The 20,636-nt window shown below is 38.2% G+C and overlaps 1 protein-coding gene and 1 long non-coding RNA gene across 18 annotated transcripts in view; both read left to right on the forward strand.

The window, feature by feature from the left end:
* greb1l (GREB1 like retinoic acid receptor coactivator) overlaps nt 1–15,600 on the forward strand; it is a 60,797-nt gene extending 45,197 nt beyond the window's left edge. For 13 of the 17 annotated variants that reach the window (XM_032565347.1, XM_032565354.1, XM_032565353.1 and 10 more), the window contains 21 exons: nt 16–144; nt 379–513; nt 1,347–1,547; nt 2,063–2,243; nt 3,072–3,261; nt 4,157–4,293; nt 4,381–4,723; nt 5,183–5,298; nt 5,555–5,787; nt 5,943–6,508; nt 7,061–7,166; nt 8,301–8,447; nt 8,545–8,687; nt 8,774–8,935; nt 9,313–9,517; nt 10,741–10,903; nt 11,383–11,610; nt 11,688–11,829; nt 11,952–12,152; nt 12,594–12,732; nt 13,467–15,600. In XM_032565347.1, the coding sequence (XP_032421238.1) occupies nt 16–144; nt 379–513; nt 1,347–1,547; nt 2,063–2,243; nt 3,072–3,261; nt 4,157–4,293; nt 4,381–4,723; nt 5,183–5,298; nt 5,555–5,787; nt 5,943–6,508; nt 7,061–7,166; nt 8,301–8,447; nt 8,545–8,687; nt 8,774–8,935; nt 9,313–9,517; nt 10,741–10,903; nt 11,383–11,610; nt 11,688–11,829; nt 11,952–12,152; nt 12,594–12,732; nt 13,467–13,630 (4,031 nt within the window). In that variant the 3' untranslated portion in view covers nt 13,631–15,600. The remainder of the gene's footprint in view (nt 1–15; nt 145–378; nt 514–1,346; nt 1,548–2,062; nt 2,244–3,071; nt 3,262–4,156; nt 4,294–4,380; nt 4,724–5,182; nt 5,299–5,554; nt 5,788–5,942; nt 6,509–7,060; nt 7,167–8,300; nt 8,448–8,544; nt 8,688–8,773; nt 8,936–9,312; nt 9,518–10,740; nt 10,904–11,382; nt 11,611–11,687; nt 11,830–11,951; nt 12,153–12,593; nt 12,733–13,466) is intronic. The other 4 variants (XM_032565352.1, XM_032565363.1, XM_032565350.1 and 1 more) reach the window with 3 other exon arrangements.
* Nucleotides 15,601–18,817: 3,217 nt separating this feature from the next.
* On the forward strand, nt 18,818–20,557 carry LOC116721559 (uncharacterized). The gene is made up of 2 exons (XR_004339627.1): nt 18,818–20,261; nt 20,487–20,557. It is a non-coding gene; the product is annotated as an uncharacterized LOC116721559 (long non-coding RNA).
* The last annotated feature ends 79 nt before the right edge of the window (nt 20,558–20,636 follow it).

The raw sequence follows: 20,636 nt of genomic DNA on the forward strand, positions 1-20,636 counted from the left end.
TCGTTTTCCCTTCAGGAAAGTACCAAGCACGCGCTTTAGCTGAAGGAATGCTCACAACCAACGAGTTTCTGAAGGAAATCAGCTACGAACTCATCACAGGGAAAGTCGGTGTCCTGGCATCTCATTTCAAAACAACCTCGCTTGGTAGGTTCTGTTGTATATAACTATACTGAGTCATGTTATTTATTTATTGCAATAGGTAAACATGTCTAATCTACAAGCTGCTCTTCTCTGTAAGATAAATAAAACAGTTTGAGTGCTTCATTGCACAACATAGAGATGATCCAGGATAAATAGTCCTGTGTATCAGATTTATGCTCAAGTTGTGCTTGCTTCTCTATGTCATTATGGCCAGTGTTTTTACTTTTTTTCTTTCAGGGGACAATCTTGACAAGCAGCTCGTCCGATATCAGCGCAGACGGAAAGGACAGGTCATCCAGCCCTACCAGGGCGATGTCACTGAGAACATCCACTCACAGGAGCCTGCCAGCATGTCACCCCCACCAGACACAGGTTGGACTCCTCTGCTTACTAGTAAACTTTATTTTAATTCAATTTATTTGTTTCTGACCAGAATTCAGCAGCCATTTGATCACTAAGTCAACTCAACTCAATAAGTGTTTTGAAATTTATTGCAATTTCTGGATCTATGTGATCCAGCTGGTGGTGAGGGTACACATAATGTTCTCCAAAACATAGATAAATCCCTCTGTCTTAAAACTTGGCTAAATATAGAAAAAGTTTTTGTAAAACATTTTCATTGTTGCTGCTAGGAGTAAACTAAGATAATCTCCCATGCCAACAAAAAAGAAAACATTGACCCAAAAATAAGGCAACCATCTGGGAACCTTTTTTGGATCTAATATAATAAATAATTTTCTGCTTAATTTATCAGTTCATTGATTATCATTGAAAAAGAACAGAATTCACAAAAATTCTTCTGCATTTTTAATTGAAAAAAAAAAAAGTCCTGAGTGCTGTCAACTTGGCTATTTTGACCATACTGTGCAAAACATTTGGACACCAGTGATTTTTCTTAAATTTTAAATCTTTACTGTAAATTCTCATGATTTGCACCAATAGTTTTGTTTGTATTTCATCATCCTGAATAAATGTATTTACTTAATCAGAGTGTTTTTGACAATTTTTATTATGTATATTATTTTACTTCATGTATTTTTTTTTCTTAAAGTCATAAATCGACTTCTAAGCTTACATATAAAATAAGAATCATACAGTCTTCAGTCTTCTGACCCCACTAGGGACAAGGGTATAAGAAAATGGATAGATGGATGGATAGTCTGCAGTATATTACCATATAGTGCCTCATTCTTGTTCCCCTGCAGTGGAGCTCCTAAATAGAGTCTTTCAGATCTATCCGGCCCAGCTGACTGTGGCTCGAAGTCTTCTCTCTCAAGTCTGCTCCATTGCTGATTCAGGGACCCAGAATCTGGATTTAGGTCGCTTTTGTAAAGTGGACTTTCTGGTTCTGGTTCCTCCATCTCACATTCTAGTGCACCAGACGGCCCAGCGCATCCGACAATCAGGTAATGTTGCAGAGAAAATGTCTATCACAAAAGCCGTTTTAAAATTTCTTTCCTTTGAACTGCAGTTTTTATTTAAGATTTCAATAACACACTTCCTACACTGTTTAGTAAACTATGGAGAAATGTGGAATTATATTTTTGCAAAAACGTTTCCAGCCTTGTAAAGGTTTGGAAAACATATGGGAAATGTTTATTTCCTTCATAGTCATCATTACTTCTCTTTTTTCCTCCCTGTCATCCTTCCTTTCATCTTTCTATAGTCCTAAGCACTCTCCTTCCATCATCTGTCCAATTATCTCTCTCTCCCTTAATCCCAGTGGAAATTTTCCAGGTTTTCAGGAAAATTCAAACTTGACTCTTGTATTTATAGTTTAAACTATTACCTAAATGAACTCAGGACTATGGTAATTTGAGTCATTTCAAACATGAAAAATGTACAGCTGTATGGAAGCTGTTAAATCACAGTTTTAAAAAGGCGAGTCCTGTTTTCAGTAAACGTCTGGTTTTTGACTCAGGAGTCCTTGTGGATTTGGGAAATGAAGATACGTCCACAGCCCACCAGAAATCAGAAAAGTATGTGGTGCGTCTAGACGCTGATGTTCACACCAAGATGGAGGCCTTCATGAAGAAAGTGAAACAAAACCCCTACACCTTGTTTGTCCTCATCCATGACAACTCACACGTTGACCTCACAAGGTGATGAAAAGTTTCAAAGTCTTTTATAAATATTTGAGAAACCACTTCTTAGTTTGGACGTCCGACTGTGAAAAAAAAGCTGTTATGACTGGAAATTCAACCTTGTCCATCTTAAACCCTAAATAAATCAGAGAACAGCTGCAACAAATGACAACTAATACAGTTCTCTTGAAAGCTATTAAACCTTGGCAAGTATTTTTATAGTCTATTGCCATGATTTTTAATGCGTGGTAAAGATCTCTGGCTACTTGTACTGCATTTAGTGTTTGAGGGAATTTGGATATACAACTATTTACAAAGTAAATATGTTGCAGAACAGCTGTAATCTAGAGCTAATAACAGCCAGATGTGACGTGACATTAAGATGGAAATATGCATTCAGAAAAGAAGTAGAAATCATTGTTTGCTCCACTTAATCAACAGGCTGATTACTGTTAGAAATTTAAGCTAAAAGCAATGTATGTCTCCACATTACCCGTTCAAACATTAAATTAAGTTTTTGCAAAAAGAAGTTTTAATTCTGGACTACTGTTAATTCAGCAGTCTTTCCCATAATTGTAGACCATAGCATATCATTTTTGCATTGACAACCTTTCTTACACCCAGTGGTATTTGCACCATGTTGTTAGTAATATAGGCTTATATTACTATCTGTTTTTCAGAACATTTGTGTTTGGACCATCTTCCCTTACACCAAGATATTCAACAAGAACAAAAAGCTTTGTGCTTGCCCATGGCCCAGATCAGACTTGTTTTTATTAAACTTGTTGCATATTGTAGTAGAAATGTACAGATTCTGAATTTTCCATGACGCACCTTCATCACCAGTGCCCTATCAGGCTCTGTGTGCCACGGAGAGCTGCAGGGTCTGGCTGACCGGGTGGTGAACTGCCAGGAAGTCCTGGACGCCATGAACCTCTTGGTTCTGCAGGTCAGCTGCTTCCCTTACACCCTGCAGACCCACCAGTCCCGGATCAGCCTCCACAATGAAATTCACTGGCCATCCAGTGACCATTTGGTGAGTTGTTTGTCCTCACAACATCAGAAAAATATTGAAAACACACTTAAGTAGGAGTATAGCAAATAACATTTTAAGTTGTGACATTCTGTATTTTTAACTAACTATTTATTTATGTATTTATTTATTTATCATGTAAAACTTTCAGTATCAGTTTTTTTTAAATGTGTGAATTAATCAGTTCAAATTGTTATTATGCATTATAGTATATTTGCTTTCTCAGTTAATCTATTTATTTATTATTCTGTTCATTTATTAACATTATTTTTAAATTATTACCATTATTCATTAAATTAAATGACCAGCTCAAATGATTATCTTCCTTTTCAAAATGTTGGTTTTATTAAAATATGGAAATGATCACTTTCCTTCTGACTAGTGTCCAAAGCTCCTCTACTTGCTAAATTATTAATGTCATTATTATTATATGGGCTGCACAGAGGCAGAGTTGGTAGCCCTGCTGCCTTGCAGTGACAAGGTCCTGGATTCAAGTCCTAGCCTAGCCTTTTTACATTAAATATTTTATATTACAAATATTAACTGACTTTAATTTTTGTTTTATGAATTAAATAATGCCCTCATTTAAAGGTAAGATCTTAATTAATGTATTAATTTCAAATATAATATTTTTTATTGAGCTGATTAATGAAAACCCTTTGTTTACAACAACAGAAATGATGACTTTTCCGCCTGTGGCTCAGCTACTCCACCTTCTGGACTAAAAATATATTCACAGCAAACTGTCAAAGGATATAGGGGACGCTTGTGCTTTGCGTTTTAACTCCACAAAATTGAGATTTAAGTGACTGTTTCAAAAATCTAAATACAGCAATACATGGTAAGGAGTTTTCTGGCCATTTACTTTTATTTTGTTGTTATGAACATTTTCTTCCAGCAGAGGGAGCAACCTCCTCATGAGTTGGTCTACTTTGGCCTGAGAGACTACAGCTGCTCCCTGCAGTGGGGCGTGGCCAGCCCCATCCTGCGCTGTGACGACGCGTTTGAGAAGATGGTTCATACTCTCTTAGAGAGGTAAGGTTGACACCAAGGAACAGTTTCTCTTAAAAACCTGAATAATGAATCATTATAATCAGCTAAACTCTCCAACATGGCTTCCAGACATCCCCACCTGCACAGCATGGTGATTCGCAGCTACCTGCTGATTCAGCAATACACAGAGGCCATGATGGCCCTGACCTCTTCCCCGTCCCTGAGGGATCACATAACCCCGGAGACCCTGGCCATGGTGGAGGACCTGATAAACGCTCCGAGTCGAGAGGGCTCCCAGGGCCGTGGCCACATGCTGCTGGTACGTGTCCCCTCGCTGCAGCTGGCGATGTTGGCCCGAGAGAGACTGGAAGATGTGAGGGACAAGCTGGGATTGCAGCTGTGCTTCGCAGTACTGCTGGGAAGTCCAGCGTCTGAACTCAACCTGTCCAGAAACTTCATCAACTTCCTCAGGGTGAGAAAACATAAGATTAGAATCACTGTTTTTCTCTTTATGGCAGCTTGCCTGATACTGTTGATGGTCAATGCAACCCAACACGCATGAGTATATTTTTGACATTTCGAGTTTCTTACTTTAAAGTAGTTTGTTTTCGTTACCTTGAAAATTGGACTACAACATTTTTTTTTTCTTTTCCACTTTGTCATGTTGCATAAAACCCAGAGGGTTTGGGTTTTGCTTCACCAAAGTTTTCTCAAGTTCAAGGAAAATGGCAACATTTGCGATAAATTGTAGTTTAAACATAAACCTCTAAGAAACCAGTAGTTGTGAAAGGTTAAAAAGTTAAATATTTTCTTAATATTGCTCAGATAAAACTGGACTGGAAATATTAAAAAGCTGTGAATGCTCGTGTTTATGTTCTTCTATTTTAATTAATCATTTAGTAAAAAAAATGGGTGTTTTTTTCTGCCGCAGACGTGGAGAGGCTTTCAGAATGAAGAATGGGTACCACACACATATGAGGATCTGGAGGGGCTGCCCTGCATCATCATTCTCACAGGGAAAGACCCACTTGGAGAAACCTTCCCCCGGTAATCACACTCTTCACACATAAAGCTGTGAAACATCCCACAGACAGCTGATTTCCACAGGGGCTTTGATTTAGCAATGAATGAATGTCATGCAGTTTCTTTTGACTTAAAAGAAATCAATTTTAGTGATTTAGAAAATTTTCATAATTCCGGTTATTTATTTTAGTTTTAAATTATTTTTCAGAATAAAAGTCTTGTAGAAAATTAGCAAATAAAACAAATAAAATATCTAATCTTCACAATTCTGACCCTCCAGGTCTCTGAAATATACGGACTTGCGTCTGATAGACTCCAGCTACCTTACCCGTACCGCCCTGGAGCAGGAGGTGGGTCTTGCCTGCACCTATGTTTCTCTGGATGTGGTCCAGGAGTCCAAGACTTCTACGGCTCCTCGGGAATCAGATGGAGAGAAAACCACAGGCAGCCTGAATGACGGGGATGAGCTGGAGAGACCTCAGAGCAACGGCAGCGCTGCAACCAGAACATCTGGTGAGTCTCTGAGAATGTCCTGTTAAAGACACAAAGTCTAACTACATCTGGTGACAGAAAATAAAGTGTGACGTATTTGGGATATTTCAATAAGTTTAGCTCAACATTTTGTATTCCAGTTTTTAATTTCTGTTTCTCTCTACATCCTCAATAAGGCTCACTGGCAGAGAATGGAGTCAGTTCATCTGACTTGGCCGATTCGTTCCAGAAGCCCTCCACTTCCACCTCCCAACCCGAAGGCCTCGTCACCTCAGATGTGGCCACACTAACCGAAGGATTCAAGCAAGAGTGTGACTCTCTGGGAAGCCAGCTCTCCTCCAACCCTCTGAAAGCCCCCAACGCCCCTCCATCCAATTACTCTAGCTCCTCCTCGTCCTCCCCCTCCACCTCTTCCTCTTCCACACAGAGGCCCAGCCAGTCCACGCAGTGCGGACGAGCATCCAAGTGCTCCAGGGTGTCGCCGCGAACAGTCATCCTGTCACGGGCGGCGTACAACCTGCTGTCAGGGGAGTCGGGGAGTCAGCTGAGCTCCTTCTCACTTCTGCCTCACGCAGATGTGTCCTGGAGCAGTCCGCTGAGGCCGCTCATCACACACAACCTGCAGAGGGCAGACCAGAGCCTGTACTACCGCCAGTGGACTGTTGCCAGGCAGCATCACGCTGATTATGAAGCACCACCTGTGCCGCATCCACGACGCCTGCTCCTCAGCGGACCTCCACAAGTAAAATAAACACGCATGTTCCTTCCAAAGAGGTTTTGTGGAAATGTCTGATTTATTTCATAATTTCTTTTTATTTTATTAAAGAAATTATGAAATGCCTTGTCAAAAGTTGTAATTATCATTGAAGATTTAGACATTTTGTCACATTTCAGTCACAATTTCTTGTGTTAGTTTATTAATTAGTAGACTTCTGAAGCCAGTTTGTTACCAAATCACATAACACATTACAGATTTTTATCTGTAAAAAAATGGAAAGCCATGGATTCTTTTCATCTGACTTCACAGCTGTGCATATGTGTATTCCTGCGCATATACATTTTGCTGGCTTATTATTTAAATACCCAATGACATACACAGACATGATGTGAAAAGTTCAAGGTTTATGAATGCTTCTGCAAGGTACTATCTCTGGGGCCTATCATGTAAATGAAGAAAAATGTACCAATATTATCTTTAAATTTAAATTCAAATGCTTGCAAATTGTTATATATTCACTTAGACATATGAGAGTTATTACACAATTACATATATTGTTTCCTTTTCCTTCGTCAGGTGGGAAAAACTGGTGCTTACCTGCAGTTTCTACGCATCCTGTTTCGTATGCTCATTAGACTGCTTGAGGTTGATGTTTATGATGACGAAGAAGATGAGGAGGCAGGTGAGGATCAATAGGACTTTTGTATTTCTTCTCATCCTTTTCTCTTTTTTCCCTTCAAAAATGGTGGAAAAAATGGCAACAACTACATGTTAATGGCTTCTAACCGTCATTCAGAAGGCATATAGAGTTTTCATTTATTTGTTATTTGGTGAATAACACCAAGTTTGAAATGAACAGCAACATCCTTAATCTGGAATTAAAATATATATTTTTTTCATTTAGAAATATGTAACAAAAAAAGTGTAATCAATGACAAAATGAAAACATAGGTAATTTTACTATACTCAAACATCAAATGACAGTCAAAAGCTACAGATTGTCCACTAATTTGTCCAGGGGATGTTATTTTTCTGAAAGATGCTGTTCTCGGGTAATGGATGCACTTAGATATTGACTGTATTGATAAGTTTGATGTCCAGTAACAACAAGGACTCAAAGATATCTCAGCAAAAATCACATTAAGATAACTGATGTTCAACTTTGAACCACTTGTTAGTGGTTTAAAGCTGCTCAACAGAGATTCACCGACCAGATTTTTGTGAAAGCTTTCTGATCATAGGGCTTTGTCCTCTTATTGATTTTAGCCAATTACGGTTTCTCTTTAGTAAGTATGATTTTAGAAGATGTATATTTATCATGTTCAATTACCAACTGAGTTTGAAAGCTCAAACATACAGTACAGACCAAAAGTTTGGACACACCTTCTAAGTCAATGGGTTTTCTTTATTTTCATGACTATTGACATTGTAGATTCACACTGAAGGCATCAAAACTATGAATAACACATGTGGAAATATGCACTAAACAAAAAAGTGTAAAACAACTGAAAATACCCCTTATATTCTAGTTTCTTCAAAGTAGCAACCTTTTGCTGTGATTACTGCTTTGCACACACACTGCATTTTCTTGATGAGCTTCAAGAGGTCGTCACCTGAAATGGTTTTCACTTCATAGATGTGCCCTGTCAGGTTAATAAGTGGGATTTCTTGCCTTATAAATAGGTCATGAAAACAAAGAAAACCCATTGAATTAGAAAGGTGTGTCCAAACTTTTGGTCTGTACTGTATATAACACAGGCTCCCACCACGCTGTCGGGTATCACTAACAAATGTTTTTCCCACTTTTAACTTGCAGAAACTACAGATGCTACGACTCCAGCAAACACGCAGTGGCCCGACATTGAGGATATCCGAAAGCTGCCCTTTGACCCCAATCCCAGAGATCCTAAATTCAGGAAGGCCAGCCCGGTTTACTCTGATAAGATGCCAAAGTTATTTAAAGGTCAGAAAACTTATACTGAAAGAGTTAAAATCTTTAATTTGAAAAGTGTTTGCAATGTAAGTGCTACACCTTAAACACATGCAATGTAATTTGTTAGCAGAGTTTAAGAAAGAAGGAGAGAACCAAACACAAGGCAAGAGAGTGACCAAGTCAATACGTCTAAGCCGGTTTGCTGCCCATAATGCCTTTCACCACTGTGAGCAGTGTCATCAATACTGTGAGGCAGTTCCTACTACACAGGTGAGCTACATAGAGATTCCTTCAAACTGATTAATAGACATCTTTTAAAATCTTCTCTCTACAAATAATGAATTTGTGTGTTATAGCTGTCGGAGTGCTCCTTACACGCTTTTACCTTCTGCTCATCCATGCTGGGAGAGGAGGTCCAGCTCCAGTTTTTCATTCCTAAAGCCAAGGAGCAGCACTTTGTTTTCAGTCATCAGGGGAGCCATCTGGAAAGTTTACGACTGCCTCTCGTCTCCACAAAGGTTAGATAATCCGTCTCTAGAGCTAGTAGATCAGGGGTCTCAAACTCCAGTCCTCGAGGGCCGCAGTCCTGCAACTTTTAGATGTGCCTCTGCTGCACCACACCTGAACAGAATAATTAGGTCATTAAGGCTCTGGAAAACTGATCTACACAAGGAGGAGGTCATTAAGTCATTTCATTCCAGTGTTTTGTACCTGTGGCACATCTAAAAACTGCAGGACTGAGGCCCTCGAGCCCTGGAGTTTGAGACCCCTGTAGTAGATTGATAAAAGAAGTTCACTAAACAAATATGTCATCAGCATAATGCATGATTAAACAAAGTCTTATATGGGGAGCAATGGTGATACTATACTCATTTGTCTTTATGCTTCTGCAAAGGACCCTGATCTTTTGAAGAGTCCAATCTTCACCCCGACAACAGGACGCCAAGAGCATGGGCTGCTCAACCTCTTCCACACCATGGAGGGCGTCACTCATCTGCACATCCTGGTGGTCAAACAGTTTGAGATGCCGCACTACAGGAAGTACTGGCCCAATCACATCCTGCTCGTCCTTCCAGCAATGTTCAACAGTGCCGGAGTTGGTGAGCTGCTTACTGTCTTAACAAGTCCATCAAACTTAGGGTCTGTGAGAAACACTTACTTCCAATACTGATAAAGATGTCTAAAAGACCTTAAATTAAAGTTTTAGTTTGTATTTAACTTGCATTATCTTGTTGCTCGTCACTGCAGCAGTGAGTTTGGGAAATTACTTGTACCTCACTTACTGTCCTCTTCAGTAAGTCTCTTTGGACCCTTTCTTTTCTTGATAAATGTCAGTGACTTTTCTTCTCATCTTTTCTTGAATTTCTGTTGATTCAAGAACAGAATCAAAAAGTGTGTTACTTTTTGAGATCTTTTAGCCTCGTTAGTTTTCCAAATAATGAAGTTAATCCTAATTATTTCATGCAGTTGTTAACTGAGCAAGGGGAGTCATTACATTTTAATGTAGCCTCAGATTGGTTTGAATAACTTTCTTATAGAATCGTTTGAGGGACTGATTTTTATATTTACTCAGTTGTTCTTTGCATGACAGTATTATTCCTTGTGTTATAATGTGAAACACTGTATAACCCATTATAATATAATAATAATATACATATAAAAATATACGTATATTTATATATACAGTATATATACAGGATATATACAGGGGTTCGACAACCCCTGTATATACAGTATATGAATGTGGCTTGTAGGTTTCTCACCCTTTCTGTTTACATCCCATCATGCTGATAATAACCGCAGCATGTAGGCCAGTGGGGTTATTGGCTATTACACTTGTGACTTAGAGCATGTTTTGTGAAGATGAAAGGTTTTTTTTAGCCAATCTGAGGAAGCTGCCCTGTATGACAACATCAACGCCTTAACAAAGTCATTTGAAGAGCAGTCAATCAAGTGTGTGCTCTGCTTGAAAGAGGTGCAGCAAAGCTAAGCTGCAACCTGACAGACCACAGCTGTGTCACCTTGACCCCTAAAGCTTGGCTCCCTGCCAGTGTTCTCATTCAGGTACAAACTGTTTGTGCTGTATACACATGCACCATAAACTGTGTTCTGTACCATAAAAACTGTGACTTTCTGCTTTTTATTAAACTGCAATAGTTCACATTTTATGTGTAATGTATACCTATGCTGTGCAATTGAAGGACAGCATGGGTATACTCATTACCTCCATCAGCAATTTGCTATTGCTAAAGGACCCTCTGGATGTTGTACTTTTAAGGAAATATGAATGACACACAGAGTAATAGGCTCCTGTCTGTTTAAGGTGCTGCTCGCTTCATGATCAAAGAGCTGTCATACCACAACCTAGAGCTGGAGAGGAACCGCCTGGAGGAGCAAGGTGTCAAGAGACAAGATGTATGGCCTTTCATTGTCATGATGGACGACTCGTGTGTGCTGTGGAGCACCTTCCAGCCGACAGATGGAAGGTAGAACAGAGCTGGAATAACCTTGTCGTCCCCCCTCCGCCCCCCAAAAAAAATTAGGAGACAATATCTGAAATAAAAAGATAAACTAAACATGTGCAATAATGTGCAATTTATTTAGACAGTTGGCAACTGTTGGAGTTTATAAGTTTAACAAATTGTTCATTATTATTTTTGTGGTTATACCGCCTATCTTGGCTAGATTTCAGGACTGAGAACTCCTCAGTTCTACCTGTATGGGATAAACTAGTCTTTATAAACTAAACATCACTAGAAAAATTATTCAAATTGATGACGTATGGTGGTTATGTTAGTTGTCTTTTGTCGACCCTATTTCCGTTTTACCCAAATAGCTACACAGTTTGCATTTTTTTTCACATTGCATTCAGCATTGTGTTCTTAGGGGTTTAAACGTTGCATTTTTATGATAATTACAGACCTGTTAAAGTTGAAACTTTTCTTCCTTTTATTTGTTTTCTCAGTGAAACCTCAGATGGAAGCTCAGGCATCACCAATGTGTCTTTGAAAACAGTGCTGCAGCACATGGAGAACACACCCAAAATCTCCCTGTATGCTATCTGCGGTGTCCGCAAGTGGAGCAGCAGCCTGGCCCACAAGACTCCCCAACACTCCTTCGGTCGGTGTCACCTCCATGACCTTGTCCTCCTTAATGTGGACCTGACACAGAATGTTCAATATGACCTCAATCGGTAAGTTCACGTAAGCATTTATGTTGTTAATAACATTTGCAGTGATTTTGATTACTGGCCACCGCTGTCGTGTGCAGGTACGATTGTGAGGAGGTGGACTTTAATCTGAGGGTGAACAGCAGCGGGTTGCTGATATGCCGCTTTAACAACATTTTCCTGATGAAAAAACACATTCCAGTTGGGGGAAAGAAAGATTTTGTTGTCAAACCGAAGCTTGTGGTGGGTATCTCATTTGTATTTTGAAACCTCATTAACCGTCAAAGAGATAAAATAATGTAAGTTTTCTTTTTTCTCCACAAAGCACAACCTCACCCTTGTCGAGCCTACTTTTGTCTCCTCAGGAAATCGAAAACAAGGCTCCGATCAGCCCGTCTCAGTATGTCTGTGCCCCAGACAGCGAACAGACCCTATTAGACGCCCCGGCTCAGTTCCTGCTGGAAAACTTCCTGCAGAGCTGCAGCCACAGACTGTTTCCGAAAGCTGTTCAGAACAGAAACAACCCAGTACTGTCCATCGATAGTTACCTCAACCTCAGCCCAGAGGTAAGATTTCCCAGGAGATTCAGCTGACCTCTTCAGCTACATGTACAGCTACTAAACAGCGAGGAGTTATTATACCTGTGTTCTAAATCTGAAAATTTCATTCTGTAGAATATCTTTAAACAAGAAGTTTTTGCTGGGTTGCTTTTCAAAGAACATTTTGACCCGCTTACAAGCACATGTGCAGGCAGCGAATGCTAACGAGGCAACTTCTATGTATGGGATCATATTTGTGACTTTGCACAACTTCAGCACAAACAGTTTGCTCATGTAAACATTTCATTTTTTGTTTTATTCCACACAATATGCACAGTTGTTTGTTCTGATGAACCCAGAAACTTCCCGACACAGGTTTCAGAATGCTTCCAATTAATACAAACCACCTCATGTTTACTTTATTTTACTCTAGCAGCAGTGATAATGTGTCTTACATTCTTATTGCAGATTTCTGTGTGCTACATCAACTCACGCCCACACTCCACCAATCTCAACCATCAGGGTCTGGTGTTCAGTGGCCTGCTACTTTACCTTTGTGACTCCTTTGTTGTTTCTGGACTCCTCAAGAACTTCCGCTTCCTGAAAGGTGACAGGCCTCCATACTTGCAGATTGAAATTTTAACAATTACCCATTTTGTGGAATTACAACCACATACTTCAATGTATTGGATTTATTTATGGTAATAATACAAAGTAGTGCATAAATATTAAGTGGAAGGACTAGCATATGTACGGAAGAGGATTAGGGCCACCAAAAAAAACAAAAAAGAATTCTGAGACTTTAAACTCAGAATTCGGACTTTAAACTCAGAATTCTGACTTTAAACTCAGAATTCTGACTTTAGTCTCAGAATTCGGACTTTAAACTCAGAATTTGGACTTTAAACTCAGAATTTGGACTTTAAACTCAGAATTCTGACTTTAAACTCAGAATTCTGACTTTAGTCTCAGAATTCTGACTTTAAAATCAGAATTCTTTTTTTTTTTCTTTTTCCAGTGGCCCTAATCCTCTTCCGCACATATGAGATTTTGGTTTTGGTTTTACAAATAAACATCTAGTGTGGTGTGTATATATATTGCAGTTGGGTCTCAGAAAAAAAGAGGCTACAAATTGACACCATTCGTTTCATATTTTTAAATATAAAAATACTTAATATATTTATTTAAAATATTTTGACCACCGGGTGTCATTTTAAGTGTACTACAGCAATTTTCACACTCTTACAAGTGTGTGGTTGTAATATGGAAATATGCACAAAAACGTTTAAGCGGTGTGAATATTTTCCCGAGCCACTGGGATAACCTTGATTCTGCTCTCAGGCGCCACCCTCTGTGTGATCTGCCAGGACAGAAGTTCCCTGCGTCAGACCATCGTCCGGCTGGAGCTGGAGGACGAGTGGCAGTTTCGTTTGCGGGACGAGTTTCAGACGGCCAACTGTAGCGAGGATCGGCCCCTCTACTTCCTGACCGGCCGCCATGTTTGAACCCACAAGTGTTCTGTAGCTGCGCAGGTGGAGAATCTCGGTCACAGTTGGGAGTACTTTTGGATCTCCCCTGCAGCAGTTCCTTTGATGCCTCCTTGTTGACTCATCTCCACTTGAGCTTGTTTTTACCTAAAGGAAAACTGCCTCCAGGTTATAAGAAGCACAGCTCAATTGAGGCTTTGCTTGTTTTCTTGGGGCAAATATGGATCCAATACAGGACTAGTGCAGGATCCTTTTGTCCATGAACTTTAAATCCAGTATGTCCAAGTCTGGACTTACGTTTTTATCTCAGGGTTTCAAATTGAGGGAGATTTAAGGGTTTTAAGGCGTTTTGTTTTCTTCTCCCTGCTTATTAACTTAAGTTGGCACCAAAGACTCAGCTGCACCTTGCCTTCTCCATTTTCTTTCCAGTTCAGCCTTTGAAACTCCAAGAAGCTCATTAACGCTTCATAGCTAAGTGATATCACAGCAGAGGCTGCATCACAAGCAATTTCCAACATTATTAGCAGCCGATGCTTTTCTTTTACCAATGGGATTTGACTAGTAAGCAACTATTAATCTAGCAGATTTACGTTTATTTTTTACTGTGCCTCTAAAGCATGAATGTGGCATCGATAATCTTTCCAAGAAGAAGCCGTGAGTGCTGTTGTACTTTCCAAATTACTTAATTTCTGTCGTCACAGATAAGGGAGTTTACAAGCTACGACTTTTTAAGGATGTAAAAAAGTCTATCTGCTATTTAAAATCCTGATTATTTACCTTGTTAATGTGTAATGCCAATCAGAAAGAGCAGCCCATGTGTTAGAGTAAATCATTTGCATTTAGACATTTGCTGACTCAAATCCTGAACGGTCAGAGAAATAAAACGTCATAATCAAGCTCCGTCACTGCCTTTGACCTTGCTTCTAACTGTGCCTAGGACTGCTCCTGTTGTGGTGTTTAGAGGCAGTTAGCTTCTTTGCTGTTTGCATAGCTTAAACTAATGCCCCACAATTGATAGAAAGGGTAATCAAAGGAAGAATAAGGTGACACACTGTTAAAAAAAGCATACTTGAAAAGTGTTTTTGTGCATTTCTCCACAGGGTTGTCATAAGAATATGACTTAATTGTTTTACACAGCCACAAATAATCTGTCATAATGACCAATCAGAATGAAGAAAAAGTCAAAAGAAATGTTTGAAAGTAAGAAGGAATAATTAGAATTTGAACTACTGTACTGTTGAAATCTTTGTTTACATTATTAATATATTATGTCATCCCCTTACCCACTGACAGTTTATGATGTTATGTTTTAGCTTTGTGATACTCTTGCCAGTGTATTTTGGTTGTCTTTCTGCATTTTATGTTGCAAAAAGGCTAGAAGAAATCTACCTAGATATATCTATGAAAATATGTTTGTATCCCTTTGTGTCCATGTGTTAAATTTTCATCAACAAATGGAAATCAGGTCCATGGAGGTTTTTTTTCTTTATTTATTTGACAAGTATTTTGGACTGATAATCATGTTCAAGTGAGAGATTTGATTGCATTCTGAGGCGGGGGCTCTTCCCTCTTCAAAAACATCTGTGAAGGCTTTGCACAGGAACCCAAATGGATGTTGTTTTAGATGTACTGAATGTTATTGGAGGGAAGGAGATGTGAACTTGCACTATTCAAGTTACTAGTTGAATAATATACAGCAAACAACTGCTCCCTCAGAAATATTCCACGTATAACACTAGGTCCATAGCATTATTTTTTTTCTTTCTTTCTTTGTCTTTTTTAAAATAATTTAATACTTAATATGCAACTTGCTCTCACAATCTTCGCTGAAATGTGTCTCGATGTCTTGTGCAGCTCAGTGGTAGCCTTGGTGCCTGGTTGATCTACCTCATATTTACCATTGTGATTGCTGGCTGTGAATAACATAACAGTAGAGTCCTATTGTTGTTGAAAATTATGAATGTAATAAAAATGACTTCTGAGTTTTCCTTTTGCTATTACTTGACGTTTCTCATGAATTCAACTCTAATAAAATAAACGTAGGATTTAGAAAATTAAATTAGTTGTTTGTGTAACAATTTGTATATTTGGATCAAATTTGGTCTAAAAGATAAAATTTCAAAATATTCTTAATTAAATAAGCTTAGGTTTAACTAATTATTTGGCTTATTTTACTCATCTGTTATCCTTCCATGTCAAAATGACAATACTAAAAATGGTGTTAAAGATAAAACACTACTCAAATATTATTTTTCAATCTGATCTACCATGATAACATTTAAGCATCTCAGCTGTCAACCTCAGCTAAAATTTTCTGTTTATTGTCAATGACTTGCTAGCAAGTTTAGCATTAAAACAGTTCAAACAGGATAACGCTACAACATTTTGCGTTTTCCCTGAAACGCAAAATGTTGTCTGAATAATGCCAAGAAGACCCAGATGTTGAACTGTGCAAAGTAGCAGAAATATTAAAAGATCCAAAATTTGGGAACAAATCTGTGAAAGGGATTGAAGTGTAAAAGTAAGTTCAAAACACTGAAATCAGCATCAAATGACTGTTTTCACTTTCTAATATTTATTTAAGGGGAAACTTTGAGGAGTTTTTTTGTAGTTTTTAAGTTGCAATATCCAATGCGTTTTACTTTGTTGTGTTTCAAACACACTAATTTAGTACTGATGTGATTTAAAGTTCATTAGCAATGTATTAGCAGTGTTGTTAAAGTTCATTTTAGGATCTAAGTTTAGTTTGTGTTTAAAAATCCACACCTACTCCATCTGAAACTCTTTCTCCTGCTTTTCTTTCCTCAACACATCTCCAGATAAACTGTCTCCATGCACAATAACCCCACTAATCATACATAGGAGAAATGGCCTCTTAATGAATGCTGGAATCTTCTCTTCGAGTGCTGCAAGGGCACAGGGGCATTGCCGGTCCAGGGACAGTACTATTTCAGCTCCTGTGAGATAATATTAGAGCACATTCCACCTACCTACAGCTCCAGTGCGATATGACATGACTATTTTCAGCCAGCACCTGACAGATTAGGATGAGGCCAGTAATAAGTGCCTTGCACTTTAATGTCTGCTCATTTTATATTGTGCTTATAAGACAAAACGATAAAATGCGGTTGTTACCAAGAGGTGTTAGATTTCTGATGCTTCTTAAATAGTAACAAAAAGGAGAACCTTAACACTTGCAAACCGTTTTACAACTAAATGCTAAGAGCATGTATGAAATGTGCAAGTATTTTTATTTTATTGATGATGGTCAACATTTTTTCCTAAACTACTTTACTTTATAGTAAATAATCACACTCCAGTCATGTTCCTGTTTCTAACAGTTTCACTTAAGCAAACATAAGCTGTGTTGTGTTATATTTAAGAGTAGCTTTGTGTTACCAAAAAAGAAAAAAAAGAGCCAAGAACTGAGTACACATCCCAGAGGGACTCCTGTGCCTAGTTTGATGTAGCACAATCTTTTCCAACTAGTAAGTTTCTAATTGTCTTTCTGACATAAGGTTCAAAATGCATTGACAGAATAAGGTAATCCAAGCAAAGATTCAGCATAAGCTTCTGTAGCATGACCATGAATCATGAAGAAAGTGGGTTTTTCACAGAAAGCAGAACATATATTATTGTATTAACTGGTTAAAGGAGCTAGGAGCCTGCAGGGGGTTCTACCTACAGGCCTGAATTTAATTTAATTCAACCTGAATTATATGGGTGGCTGAATTTAATGGGACTTATGATTAGTTGTTCATAGCATTGCATTTGAACAGAGTGCAACACCATCAGCCAATAGTCAGATCACATCTATTTTCTTGGTCATAAGCACGGTTGTAGTATTAAAAGCTGGTGTGATAAGAAAGACATCTGCAAAAAATGAGGCCCAGTGTTTCATGATATTAGCACATACTACAGTTTTGAATGGATTAAGCCAAAAACATAATAACTTCATAGTAAAGAACACACCAAATATGCTTTGTAAATGTAATGAACCCTACCAGTAGAGATGTAGTACATAAACCAAACAGCAAGATTTTTTTTTTATCCTCAGGGTAAAACAAATTCACTCAAGTCAATTCAGCCAGATGCTTCCCTACACCATCCAGCTAAAAACCAAATTCTGTCAGTGGACTTATTGGATTGCACTTTAGGTAAGTAGAGTACTGCAGGATTACAGTTAGCCTTTTGTGGATAACATGCACCACTGCAGTGATGCATATCCTATCAACTGCTAAGCCAGCCAGCGTGGATTGAGTCAATTCCAGAGACCAAAAGCTAATGATGTGATACGAGACCCTGCAGTCACACACTAATGCTGCAGTAAACTCACTCCAATGGTAGACTGTCAAATCCCTTGCTCTCAGTATAATTTTGAGATGCCCTCTGTGAAAAAGAGAGGACATTTTTAACTTTGTAATTGTGGATGGTGCATGGATATTGTTTATATTCCACCACAGAAAGATTGCCACATACATTGCAGAGAAAACACTTTCAGCAATCAAAAGCACAGGAAACAAGGAGGCAAATCAACCTACACTTTGTTTAATAATTCAATAAGTACAGCATAATACACTAATGATAATAATGTCAATACAGTAGTACTTATGCTATAGACAAATTTTATATTTAAAATCTTATTGCTGCACAGTTTAAACAAATGTTTACTTGTCTTCTGTTGTGTGCCGTACAAAATTAAATGCAGCATAAATGAAAAAGAAAAAAACAAACTTGCTTTCAGTGCTACAGTTACATGATGATGAAGAAACACGTGCTAATTTTACAAAACAACTGAACAGTAAAATTCAACAGGAAAATGTAGTCAATTTATTTTCATGCATTTTGTTACTGAAATTCTGGCCACTAGTCATAATTGTTCAGTTCTTCCATGCCAACTCATTAATGGTAGCCAGCCCGTTGATCATTGTTGGCAAAGGAAAGCAAAAATGACTGGAAACAATACAAGCTACACATGCTGTAAAGCAGCAAACACCACTTCAGACAGCCAATGTGCAAACCACGTCCTCACATTTTACTTCATTTAACTCAAGCTGTATAAAGCGCCCAAAGAGCCACAGAAATAACCAACATTTTCACAAAATAAATTTCATGGCATTTGCACTCTGCTCTCTTGAGCCTTTAGGATTTTCACTGTCATAGCTCTGATGAAATAAGTGCCTTGCCTTAGACAGTTAGAGGCATGGTAGTACCAACTAAATAGTGCAACTTTACATTCCTTGTCATGGATCAAATTTTCTCCATATTCTCCATTTGTAAAACTATTTGGTGTGTGTGATACTAAAAGAACTTAAAATAAAAGGGCATGTTGAATACCCACAGATGAAACAAAATCACATCAGTAGATTGTCATTGTCGTCGGTACACTGCATGTTTGTTTAAATGTGAAGCTACAGCCAGCTGTCGATTAGCATTCAAACTGAAAGCAAACTGTTAATTCTCCTAGGTCTCTTTGGGTTTAAGCATGTATCTTTTGTCATAATCTTTACAGAAAACATGTGTAAAAGAACCTAAAAATAAAAAGAACAGAATAGAACAAGTCAAGGTACAGAAATGGCTCCAAAATTGTATAAATTAAAAACAATAATTTTTAGCTTTTGGACTTTTTCCAAAACAATCTGTACCCTTCAGTTCATATATAGCTCTAATATGTCAAAAATATTAAGAAAAAACCCCACAAAGAAATTAATGTGCATAATGATTATCAAAAGAAATGTTTCTCCCATGTCAATTTTAGAGAACTGTGCCTTTGGGTACAGATGTAAATGTAGCATTTCTCTGTTTGTTGACAGACCACAGCCAACTTGACCTCAGACCTGATTGAGAGAAAAGCCAAAATGTAAACTCTAATTGATATGTCCATGATTAAAAGTTTATTTATTTTTTTTATTAATGTCTGTTAATGTCAAGACTTTTAAAATTTTTGACATAAAATAAGATTAGTTGATTTTAGATTGTTTACTTTTAAACAGAAACACAAAATTTAAACTGGAAGATGACAGAAACAAAATGCTGAAAGTATTCCAACAGTTACTAACATTTTGCACCCTCCCATTAAAAAACCTGGTGTTTTTCTGGACTAAAATTTCTACTCTGATAATCAGAATTCCTCCTGATAGATGGAGTGGAAATGGAAGATAAATAATGACCTCCAGAAAACTGGTTCAAGAAAAAGTTCCTCCAGTAGAAATGCACCAACTAAGAAGTACCTCCTAGGCAGTAACTCTGGGGTAAATTGTAAATTGGTAAGCTGGTTTTATTCTAATCATTTTATCCTTGAAAATAATAAGATAAAATGCCAACCAAACGTACAGAATCTGTTTATGTCTTCAAAATTGAGAATCACTCAAATATTTTGAGATGTTCCCCTTTCACTGCCAAAATATATGTATGTAAAGATACCAAATATTTCACAGGTGTGTTCATCTATATTTGTTTTTTTTCTGCTTTCAGTCCTTATAGCTAAATGTCTCCTAACAGCAGCTTCACATTTAATAGGACATGGAATCAACTTTCTGACCTCTCTAAAAGAAAGCACATAAGCATAATTCACATCTCCAGTTATGTGGAGTTATGAGAAAGAAACAACATTATGTCTTAACAGCTAATTAGCATCTACTTTTAAAAGGTGGAGTACGGGCGTGCCGTGGTGGCGTAGCGGTTAGCGCGACCCGTATTTGGAGGCCTTGAGTCCTCGACGCGGCCGTCGCGGGTTCGACTCCCGGACCCGACGACATTTGCCGAATGTCTTCCCCCCTCTCCTTCCCCGTTTCCTGTCAGCCTACTATCATATAAGGGACACTAGAGCCCACAAAAAAGACCCCCTGGAGGGGTAAAAAAAAAAAAAAAAAAGGTGGAGTATGATGCAAAATGACGGAGAACACATTGATAAAAGTGACATTTCACTCAAAAAGGAGGAATGAGACAGAAAAATAAAGGACATCCCTGAGGGCTACAATCCTACTGATGTAAGAGCTAAAAACTACGTAAGGTTACATAAGTG

Source organism: Xiphophorus hellerii, chromosome 6, assembly GCF_003331165.1.
Source record: "Xiphophorus hellerii strain 12219 chromosome 6, Xiphophorus_hellerii-4.1, whole genome shotgun sequence".
In the NCBI taxonomy this organism is placed as follows: Eukaryota; Metazoa; Chordata; class Actinopteri; order Cyprinodontiformes; family Poeciliidae; genus Xiphophorus; species Xiphophorus hellerii.